Source organism: Pelophylax lessonae (genome assembly GCF_965119305.1).
Source record: "Pelophylax lessonae genome assembly, chromosome: 4".
Classification (NCBI taxonomy): Eukaryota; Metazoa; Chordata; class Amphibia; order Anura; family Ranidae; genus Pelophylax; species Pelophylax lessonae.
The window spans coordinates 154,646,983-154,659,367 of record NC_138771.1 but is presented as its reverse complement, the minus strand read 5'-3'; the positions used below and the strand labels follow the sequence as shown (position 1 = coordinate 154,659,367).

General features: G+C 45.4%; 1 protein-coding gene across 1 annotated transcript in view; it reads right to left on the bottom strand.

The window, feature by feature from the left end:
* The window catches only part of STRIP2 (striatin interacting protein 2), a 120,107-nt gene extending 118,998 nt beyond the window's left edge, over positions 1–1,109 (bottom strand). The window contains exon 1 of the mRNA XM_082255298.1: positions 1,017–1,109. Within this exon, the coding sequence (XP_082111424.1) occupies positions 1,017–1,055 (39 nt within the window). The 5' untranslated portion in view covers positions 1,056–1,109. The remainder of the gene's footprint in view (positions 1–1,016) is intronic.
* Between the last annotated feature and the right edge of the window lie 11,276 nt (positions 1,110–12,385).

Sequence of the window (12,385 nt, the reverse complement as noted above, 5' to 3'; positions counted from 1 at the left end):
TATAGCTGGGTGATGATGGGGGCGGGAAGTCCTGTGTGCTCTATAGCTGGGTGATGATGGGGGACAGGAAGTCCTGTGGGCTCTATAGCTGAGTGATGATGGGGGACAGGAAGTCCTGTGGGCTCTATAGCTGGGCGATGATGGGGGACAGGAAGTCCTGTGTGCTCTGTAGCTGGGTGATGATGGGGGACAGGAAGTCCTGTGTGCTCTATAGCTGGGTGATGATGGGGGACAGGAAGTCCTGTGGGCTCTATAGCTGGGTGATGATGGGGGACAGGAAGTCCTGTGTGCTCTATAGCTGGGTGATGATGGGGGACAGGAAGTCCTGTGTGCTCTATAGCTGGGTGATGATGGGGGACAGGAAGTCCTGTGTGCTCTATAGCTGGGTGATGATGGGGGACAGGAAGTCCTGTGGGCTCTATAGCTGGGTGATGATGGGGGACAGGAAGTCCTGTGGGCTCTATAGCTGAGTGATGATGGGGGACAGGAGGTCCTGTGGGCTCTATAGCTGGGGGGGGTAGATCTTTGGGCTCTATAGCTGGGAGGGGGGGGGTAGATCTTTGGGCTCTATAGCTGGGAGGGGGGGGTAGATCTTTGGGCTCTATAGCTGGGAGGGGGGGGGTAGATCTTTGGGATCTATAGCTGGGGGAGGGGGGTAGATCTTTGGGCTCTATAGCTGGGGGAGGGGGGTAGATCTTTGGGCTCTATAGCTGAGAAGATCATGGATTCACCAAAGGAGCAATCGATCATCCAATCAAATCCCTTCGTTCGTTCTATACTGTGATTGGATGCCATGGAAGACACCTTCACTCACTGCTCCATAGAACACCCATGCTGTCCTCTGCTCACCCCGCCCTCCTCCTGTGAGAACAGGGTGGCAGTTGTCTGTAAGCTCCCGGCTCGCTCATTGTTATGAGCCCCATGGCTGGCACACACACCCGTTCCTAGGCACTCAGTGCTACCAGTCCCCCTCCAGAAGGGGGTGCTATCCCCCCTGGCGGTCATACCCGGCTCACCTCGGACTCCCTCCTCCTTCCCTTGCTGTTCCCCTCCATGCCGACTCCCGAGTCCACAGCTGTCACTCCCACTCCCAACTCGGTAACACACACGTGCTGTGTAGGGGCGGGCTTAGGCTCCACCCCCTGCATTTCTAACTAGCTGAATGGTTAGCGGCGGAGGGGCGGGGAGAAAACTTGTTTTTCTGCACTCTCATTGCGCAAAAGTGAGAATAGGGCGGGGTTGTGTGACGGGACGCTGTTGTTCTGATAGTTGAGCTGAGGGGGGTTAGGAGGAAGGGGAAGGGGCGGGGACAGGTTTAGATACACTTCCTGCCTCTTCACCTTTCTCACACAGGAGATAGATGACTCTTCGCTTTATTACTCATAGATTGCACATAGATAGATATACAACCTCCCATACAGTCACCAAAATTATATAATAGGCAGAAACACCTCAAAGCAAAGTACACTCTGCTTTTCAAGTAGCACTTTGATTTTAGATGGAGTAATGAAGGGTTACAGCCTCTGTCAGATTTCTTTCCCGCCATCTGTGTCCCATTGCAGAGATTTCTCTTCACTTCCTGTCCCATATCCAAACAGGAAGTGAGAGGAAATCCCTGCAAATTAAAGGGAATTCCTTGGGGTCCCGCACATCACCAGAACTAGTGTCCACAATATTACTGATCTGGGGACAGCCTACATTTGGGATTCTCTTTTACTTTCACTGTTAATGATAATGATAATGGTAAACAGAACAAGTAAAGGGAGAATCTCCATTACAGGGGGCACAGACTGCAATAAAAATGTTCTGATCCCTCTCCACTCTATCCAAAAAAAAGTTTGCCCTTAGTTGCATTTTAATTACTTGCCATTCAGGCCAATTATGACGTTTCTATTATACAGTATCTCACAAAAGTGAGTACACCCCTCACATTTTTGTAAATATTTTATATCTTTTCATGTGACAACACTGAAGAAATGACACTTTACTACAATGTAAAGTAGTGAGTGTACAGCTTGTATAACAGTGTAAATTTACTGTCCCCTCAAAATAACTCAACACAGCCATTAATGTCTAAACCGCTGGCAACAAAAGTGAGTACACCCCTAAGTGACAATGTCCAAATTGGGCCCAAAGTGTCAATATTTTGTGTGGCCACCATTATTTTCCAGCACTGCCTTAACCCTCTTGGGCATGGAGTTCACCAGAGCTTCACAGGTTGCCACTGGAATCCTCTTCCACTCCTCCATGATGACATCACAGAGCTGGTGGATGTTAGAGACCTTGTGCTCATCCACCTTCTGTTTGAGGATGCCCCACAGATGTTCAATAGGGTTTAGGTCTGGAAACATGCTTGGCCAGTCCATCACCTTTTCCCTCACCTTCTTTAGCAAGGCAGTGGTCGTCTTGGAGGTGTGTTTGGGGTCGTTATGTTGGAATACTGCCCTGCGGCCCAGTCTCTGAAGGGAGGACATCATGCACTGCTTCAGTATGTCACAGTACATGTTGGCATTCATGGTTCCCTCAATGAACTGTAGCTCTCCAGTGCCGGCAGCACTCATGCAGCCCCAGACCATGACACTCCCACCACCATGCTTGACTGTAGGAAAAACACACTTGTCTTTGTACTCCTCACCTGGTTGCCACGACACACGCTTGACACCATCTGAACTAAATAAGTTTATCTTAGTCTCATCAGACCACAGGACATGGTTCCAGTAATCCATATCCTTAGTCTGCTTGTCTTCAGCAAACTGCAGGCTTTCTTGTGCATCATCTTTAGAAGAGGCTTCCTTCTGGGATGACAACCATGCAGACCAATTTGATGCAGTGTGCAGCTTATGGTCTGAGCACTGACAGGCTGACCCCCCACCCCTTCAACCTCTAAAGCAATGCTGGCAGCACTCATACGTCTATTTCCCAAAGACAACCTCTGGATATTACACTGAGCACGTTCACTCAACTTCTTTAGTCGACCATGGCAAGGCCTGTTCTGAGTGGAACCTGTCCTGTTAAACCGCTGTATGGTCTTGGCCACCATTCTGCAGCTCAGTTTCAGGGTCTTGAAAAACTTGTTATAGCCTAGGCCATCTTTATGTTGAGCAACAATTCTATTTTTCAGATCCCCAGAGAGTTCTTTGCCATGAGGTCCCATGTTGAACTTCCAGTTACCAGTATGAGAGAGGGAGAGCGATAACACCAAATTTAACACACCTGCTCCCCAATCACACCTGAGACCTTGTAACACTAATGAGTCACATGACACCAGGGAGGGAAAATAGCTAATTGGGCCCAATTTGGACATTTTCACTTAGGGGTGTACTCCCCTTTGTTGCCAGCGGTTTAGACATTAATGGCTGTGTGTTGAGTTATTTAGAGGGGACAGCAAATTTACACTGTTATACAAGCTGTACACTCTTTACTTTACATTGTAGCAAGGTGTAATTTCTTCAGTGTTGTCACATAAAAAGATATAAAATAATTACAAAAATGTGAGGGGTATACTACAAAATACCCCCACAAATGAAGGCCATTGATTGCAACCAAGCTTTGTTAATTTGCACACATATATTTAAGACCATGTTGCAAAAATGAATACACTCCAATCAAAGTCTTGGGCCGGGTTCACATATGTGCGAATTGGATGCGGTTTTCACCACATCCAATTTGCATGACCAGGAGCAGTACAAGGTGGGTGCTTGGGCACCTCCATAGTACCCCCATTATTTTGCCACAGCCACCCATAGGCTATAGGCAGTCCACTACTCTATCGGGTTGCAAGGAGAACTGGCATGAGCAGCATCTGACTTTGTCTCTGGCTGCAGTGCCCAACCATTAGCTGCCTAGGACTGGCAGCCCATAAGGACTCTCATATGCCTGTAAAAAAGTAGATTCTCCTGGGCCGATCGAGCTGGTGGGCGAGGTGTGTGGCTGACTCACACATTGGTGCTAAGATTTAAAAAAAAAAAAAAAAAAGGTGGTGTTTGAGATACGTCATTTCTGGTCAGCTGGAACGCAGGTGGAGCACAAACCAGCGATTCCTATACAATAAATGCTGATCCCTGTCTTCTTTGATGTAAGTGCAATACAACCTTCTTTTTAAAATAAATGATTTTATATACTGCACCATGAGAGTGTTTCTTCCTCTCCCTCTCTATATGGCAACACTGGAGCTTTGAAAAAGCTATTTATATACATATTGAATGGATGACAGCAGCGGTTTGAAATCATTCCTGTGACCTCATGTATGAAATCTTGGATTTTCCCATATGCGCAATTTGACTCCCTGTAATAGGGGTCAATTAAGTCTGGTGAGTGCTTAGTGCATCTGCATGCTGGTGGAGAGGAACCCCTCCTATACTCACTGAAAACGCTATTCACGTGTGGGATTATATATGGACTTCACAATTTTTATGTATTTTTTTATCATTTAAATTAAGACGTATTTAATTATTTGTCTATTCAACATTGTTTATTCACTATGGTGATATGTAAGAGTGTGGTTTCTTTGTTTTTTTTCAATGGTATAGTTTTTTTTTACACTTTACAACACGCAGCTCTTTATTGTAGTTTATTTTGTTTTGGGTTTTTGATTTGCGTGGGTTTAGGACTGATTGGGTTCCTATATTTTCTTTTATTGGTGCTCTCTATGGCTGAAGGAGAGGAGTCGAGATGGCAGCCTCAGGTGTCTTTGCCTGCAGCCATGAGGTCCCTCCATCTTTATTGCTTGAGCTCCCTAATCTGCACACACAGCTGGGATCTGCTCTCAGGGGTGCCACACACACTGCCCCCACTTAATATTGCCCCCACTATGTACTTTCCCCACTACATACTGCTCACTGCCCCCACTACATAGCTCAATCACTACATACTGCTCACTGCGCCCACTATGTACTGCAATCACTATGTACTGCCCCCACTACATACTTCTCACTGCATACTGCCACAGATACATACTGTGCACTGCCCCACTAAATACTGGCCCACTCCATACTGCCCAACTACATACTGAATACTGCTCACTGCCCCCACTGCACACTGCTCCACTACATACTGAAGGGGGCACACTGGCTGCTATACTCCTGGAGGTTAATCATTGTGTAGTTCTGGGGATTATTAATGCACAATTCTGGGGTTTATTTCAGTGCTGGGAGTTACTATGCCATGCTGGGGTTTATTATTGTGCCTTGCTGGGAGTTAATGGTTGTGCCATGCAAAGGGGTTAATTATTGTGCATTGTTGGAGGTATATGGTTGTGCAGTGCTGTGGGTGTATTATTTTACCATGCTGATGGTTAAGTGTTGTGCTATGTGTTAATTTTTCTTCTGTGATTGGGGCTAAGTATTGTACTAGGCTGAGCATGTATTTTATTTTTGTTCCATGCCAGGGGTTATTTTTGCCATTCTGGCATTTACGCTTGGTGGGGTTATTGCTGATGCTGATACTTGTTGGGGGAGGGGGCAAGGGGCTATCATTCCTGGTCCCGTTTGGGTTTAGTTTACTCCAACAATGTTTTTAGTGTACTCCAAGGCCCTATTTTGTCTATACAATGGACCATGAAAAAACACCCACTTTTGGTCACCCCTACTATTGACCACACCCTTTTTTTGGCCATGCCCACAGGAGCGCAGCGGGCAGCACGCTATTGTGCAACACCACATGTACCAGCTGCCCGTATGATGACCAGAAAGGCCGGGAAAACGCAGTGGCCTTGGCGGTATCAGACATCCAAGATGGCGCCCGCCAGCCTCTGCAGCAGCATCTCCCATGCGGCAGGGAGAAGCCCAAGGACACTGTAAGTGGCACCCCAGGGCCCCCAAACAATCTGGGAAAGACCTCCTGAGAGATGTTATATTTCACACAAAAATTATCCAGCAAAGTGGAGTCACAGACCTCGGGGAGGCTGGATTCTACACAGGCCCCAGAGCCTAGATGTGTGGATGGGGCTGAGGCCTTGAAGAGGGAGAGTCGGCTGGAGGGAGCTCAAGAGCTGGAAGAAGAACAAGTGGTATCTGGGCGAGGATGAGCAAATACAGCCTACCCTAAGTGTAATCCTCCAGGCTGTTCAGAAATGCACAGCATCAGTAGAAAACCTGAAAGAAAGCTTTGGGGGTCTGCGTGAGGAAGTTTCCATCCTCCATCAGGACTTACAAAAAATTAGAGAGCGCACCACTGCAGTGGAGGGCAGAATAAGCGATTTGGAAGACCAGCTCCTCCCTATTGCACAAAATGCCAATATGGCGGCACAGCAGGTCTCTGCTGTAAATGCATGAGTGGATGATATTGAAAACTGTCTCAGCCGAAAAATAACGTACGTATCATGGGGCTCCCTGAGAAGGTGGAGGGATGAGACAACACAACCTTTGTGGACAAATGGCTAATAAAGATGTTTGGCAAAGAGGTCTTTACTCCCCTTTATGCGGTGGAAAGGGCAAATCGCACGCTACCCACACCGTTACCACCTGGAAATCCTCCTCGCTCCATGTTGGCACGTATGCTGAACTACAGAAATAGGGGAATTATACTTTGTTTGGCCAGAGAGAAGGCTAATATACAATACAATGAGATGAAAGTATTCTTGACTTTTCTCTATCCCGACTTCTTCCTGAGGTTCAATGCAGAAGGGCCAAGTTACAAGATGTGAAAAAAAACATCTAATCCGTTGACAATTACCCTATGAAATGCTATATTCTGCTAGGCTAAGAGTCCCTGCCCAGGGTCATACCCACTTTTTTGAATCCGCTATAGACACAGCCACCTGGCTAGATCATAGTGAGCAACATCTGAGGAGTCATCGCAATGATGGGGAGGATGGTTGACTGACGTTGGAGCCATGGGCAGGGTACTGCACATATACAACCTTTCTGGCTATGTCCCTTCTACCCGTTCCCCTTGATACCGGAGGGCCACTAACCTAGTGGCATGCAGAGAGCTAATTTTACCACGACTGAGCTTTTCAAATGTTTACCTACTACTACCACGGAAGGATGGTTAGCTCTCTGATTCAGAGATTAACCCCTTTTTGTTTTGCCTTTGTTTTATTTTTCCCTCTTTTTTTCTTGTTGCAAACTTCAAGACTTCGTTTGTCATGTTGATGATGGTTGACACGCCAGCCTCGGTTAGGCAGGCTCTGATTATTGTCTATTTCTACCATATAGTAGGGATGCAGTTGCCAGAGGCACTGGACTGCTACAATGTACAGTGCTCCACTGTTTGTATGCGATGCCCTCCAGAGGCATTTTTTTCTTTACTTCCACAGATTGCCGGCACGGACCTCTGCATTATTGCTTTATTTTCTACCTACATTTAGGAAAACCAAACAATATGTGTAAGACTGAACTGCTACCTGTGAGGGTCTTAAAAAATGTATACCATGATGCTCAAAGGGGTATATCTCTACATAAGATGATATTTTGGTATCTCCATGGCTGACCTGTGGTGTCCTGGAACGTCCGGGGGGTTCATGATCCCCTTAAAAGGACCATGATATCTTTCTGTTTTACGCAAATTCCAACCAGCCATAGTGTGGCTCCAGGAGACCCACCTGACTCATTGTCATGTCTTAACTACTCATGGACACTTAAGCAATACCACTCTACGCACACAGTTAATTCGCAGGGTGTGAGCGTCTTGATACATGGGGTGCTGACATTACGCAAATTGGACTCCAAAGTAGACCCTTTGGGTCGATATGTGTTAATTTATTGCAATCTGTTTCTTCTTACTGAAGTAATGGCATTTAAATATAGCCCTCGTCCGTTTTCGGGAGGAGTGCTGATGGAGCTCATGTCGTATCTGGCTGATAAACCTGACACTCTGCTATTGATTATGGGTGACTTTAATTGCTACTTAGACTCTAATCTAGATAGACACCCACCCATATGTGGAGCTAATGGGGGCAGGATTACAGCTTTAAGTAAAATCTTGACAGAAGTGGGATGGATAGACATGTGGCGTCTTAAATATCCCCTTGACAAGCAATTCTCATGTTTCTCTAAAACCATGGGTCACTCTCTAGAATAGACCTGTGTGTTGGTAACACCCAGGTCGCTTCTTATGTATTCTGTATTGAATACCTAGCAAGAGGGGTGTCTGATCACTCTCCACTGGGCCCCATGGAAATTGAATGCTTTCTGGCTGAAACTGTTCCCTTCGCAGGAGCGTATCATGGCACAGATACACTCATTCTTTATGACCCATGCCCAATCAGGGGACGTGCTTCTGAGATGGAAGGCGTTTAAAGCCTATCTTCATGGGGTGTTTATCTCAGAAATTAATGCAGTCAAACACTCTTGCTCTGAACTTATTCAGCGCGTGGAAGGCCAGGTGCGACAATTAGAGCTGCAATATGTCACTTCCTCCACTGTGTCCACCAGGGACAAATGGATAGTGGCCCAGGATTCCCTGGACCTGTTGAAATCCACAGACGTGGAAAAAAGCGAGGAGGGTGAAAAGACAGGTCATCTATTTGCCAAGATAGCTCAATCCCAACAGTCCTCTCCAACTATAGGGCCCATTAGTACAGTGGGGGGTTGCATAGTTAATCATCCCAAGCAAATTACTACAGAACTGGGCGATTTTTATTCCACGTTGTACCAGTCCCAGAAACCAATTTCTTGAGGAGGACTTATATGCCTATTTAGATAACATAGCACTTCCCACACTGTCTCCTGACCAGAGGCGGAGCTTGGACGCCTCTTTGATATTAGAGGAGTTACAAATGGTTGCTTCCTAATTTCCTAAATACAAGGCTCCAGGGGATTCGGGAATCCAAATGGAGGTTTATGCAGAGTATGGGGGGGCCATCCTTCCACATCTGCTATGGCAAGAACCAATGTGGTTCTGCTCTTGAAACTGGGAAAGGACCCCTGGATCCAGGGTCCTATAGACCCATCTCTTTACTGCAGAGTCACATTAAAATCCTAGTTAAAATACTGGCTACTCGCTTAAACAAAGCCACTCTTAATATTATACATCCTGATCAAGCCGGATTTATGCCACTTAAATTCAACGCTGTAAATCTCAGACGGCTGTTCCTAAACATGCAAACACCAGCGGATAATATGGGCCAGAGAGCATTATTGTCACTGGATGCTAATGAAGCATTCAACAGTGTCGAATGGCAATATCTGTGGGCAGTTCTGGCTAAATTTGGCTTTGGAAACCGGTTTATAGCATGGGTTAGGTTGCTTTATAGTGCCCCCAGGGCGGCTATTAGATGTGCAGACAGGACTTCACCAGCTTTTGCCTTGGGTCGGGGCACTAGACAGAGTTGTCCCCTGTCCCCATTGCCGTTTGCAATAGCAATTGAGCCTGCCCTGGTCCGCACTAGTCTGGAGATTGTTGGCAGGTTCAGGTATGGAGACTTGCACGAAAAAATAATGTTATATGCTGATGACATGTTACTACTTTTGGGAGACACCACCCGATCGTTGGAGGCTGTCCTGAGCATAATTGTGGAATTTGGTCATTTCTCCGGCCTTACCATTAGTTGGATGAAGTCGGCTTTGATGCTGCTGGATAACGGATCAGGGCAGCTGGTGTCAACAACCTGCCCAGTCCCAAGGGTTAATTCCTTAAAATATTTGGGAATCCATATATCCCCTAATCTATTGGATTATAGTCAATTAAACATACACCCTTTACTAGCCCAATTTAGGGATAAAGTGAACACCTGGAGTAAACTGAAACTGTCAGAAGCAGGTAGAGTCAATCTAATTAAGATGATTCTGATGTCTCAATTGTTATACCATCTTCATAATTCTCCAGTGGTTATACTCCTCAAAACATTTCAAATAACGCCGTCCATTTAACGGTCTCTGATTTGGAATAGTCGCCCCCCCCCAAGAATTAAATTAGAACAAACTACAAAAACCAAAATGCGTGGGAGGTCTGGCACTTCCCAATCCATGGCTATGTTTTATTGCTTCTCAGATGCAGCATCTGGTTGGGACATTCCATCCAATCTCCACCGCTACAGTAGGCTCCTTATCTTCTGCCACGAGCATTATGCTGCAGCTTACTAAAGTAGCCTCTATCCCTGAGGGGCTGGAGACGGTGGAGTTTGCTAAGCCTCACAAGTATTTTCCCACCTATCATTTTTTTGCAAAAAACGTGGAATAAGGTCCAACAATTACAAAACGTGGAGGGGTTTACATCATACAGTCCAATATGGGGTAACTAGAGGTATGAGGAACTGACCAAGTTGCAGTATAGTGGTAGATGGATAACACGCGGTGTGACTCACCCAAATCAAAATTTCCACCAGGGATCCCTAATATCCTTCCAAATTTACAGGAGAGTTTCTCTCCCCCTAGATATATGCATTTTCCCTATATCCAATTGCAACACAGACAGAGCTCAGGGACGCAACACACAATGGACTCGGTCACCCACAGCTTTATTTCATCTTCTCTCCTCAGTAACGAATGCCAAAGGCCTTATATCTCATTGCTATAGAATCTTACTGAATGCACTCCATGACAATCATCATTCTGGGGTGCAACAAAAAGAGAAGATGTAGGTACACTGTCAGGGGACCAGTGGAATGAGGCCCTGCAAGCAGTTGTAACAAGTTCTGTGATTTCCTCAAAGAGATTATCCCAACTCTATATCATTTTGAGAGTACATTATACCCCTACCAAGCTTCATTATTTGGGAGTCAATGCAGATCCTGTCTGCTACAAATGTCAAAGGGACAGCGGGTATCTCATTAATTTGCTGTGGCAATGTCCTAAGCTCCACTGCTATTGGACAGAAGTTATAAACACTCTTAACAGGGTGTTCCAGACTAAAGTGCCACTCGATCCTAAATATGGTTTATTGAGCATCCTTAATGACATCATCTTGGAAGAACACACTCAAGTAGCTTTTACTGGACCTTTCTTTCAGGCCCGTAGAGTGTTGTTGGTACAATGGAAAACCCCGGGTTCCCCCTCCTCTCAGCAATGGGTGACAAATATGGGACATGCACTTGTCTTTGAAAAATTTGTATATCAACGTAGAGGATGTTTGGGCAAATTTTAAAAATGATGGGCACCATGGCTTGACACCCCAGGTCTCAGTCTTCAAGAACTAGTGCAGATGCGGCTGATGCAATGTCTGGCAAGACCTGCACGGGTACATTAGTCATCCGAAACTAACTCATATTTGGGCACGCCTTATGGGTGATTGTTATATAACTACAAGATAATGCATGGGATTCCAAAATTACAGTTAATACTGCTTGTTAATGGCGAGATAATAGCTGCTATGGACCTGTTTGCTATAATGTAAAGCATATCTGTCTAAACTGCTCCAAAACATGGTTGTTAGAGATTGTACCATAATATCATAGCCTTATATATGGTTGTATCTCCTCTTTATTTTTTACAATAAAAACCTGTTTGATTTTAAAAAAAAAAGTATTCAACTACAGGCGAGTCTAATTATTCATTAACCCTTTCTGGACCGGAAGGATTCGCCCCCTTAATGACCAGGCCATTTTTTTGCGATTCAGGACTGCGTTACTTTAATGGACAATTGCGCGGTCATGCGACACTGTGCCTAAATAAAATTAATGTCCTTTTTTTCCTACAAATAGAGCTTTCTTTTGGTGGTATTTGATCCCCTGTGCGATTTTTATTTATTGTGCTATAAACAAAAAATGTGATAATTCTGGAAAAAAAAGAAACAATATTTTTCACTTTTCGCACAGCCGAGCAGGCCTGCCGCAGTATATCTGCAGCAGGAGGTCGGTAAGTGGTTAAACATGTGTCCAGCAGACAGTTGATTATAAAAGGGCGTTACTTTACAAAGAAAACCCCCTCCCATTTCATGCTGTCAGCAATGGAGCACCAAGCACCACATGGAAGAGAAATGTCACATGGCCTGAGAAAGAAAATAATTTCTGTACACAAGAAAGGTCAAGGCTACAAGAAGATCAGCACAGCTTTACTCATCAGTCAGAATACTGTAGTAAAAGTGATACAAAAATTTAGCAAAGATGGAACTGCAACCATCTCACAGAGACGTCAAGGCTGTCCAAGGAAGTTACCACCTCGACCGGAGCGTTTTCTGATGAGAAGGGTTGAAGAAAATTGCCATGTAAGTTCACTGCAGTTAGCTAAAGAAGCAGAAAGCCAAACTGGGTGGATTATTTTCTGTGACACAATACAGCGTACAGTGCAGAGGAACGGCATACATGGGTGTCAATCACGAAGGAAGCCTCTTGTAAAGCATGCACAAAAAAGCCTGCCTATAATTTGCCGGGTGCCATGCTGAAAAAGAAGAAGACTACTGGGACGCTGTACTCTGGAGTGATGAGACCAAGATAAATGTTTTTGGATTTAATGGCTTCAAAACTGTATGGCGTTGCAAAAGTGAGAAGTACAAGAAAAATGCATGG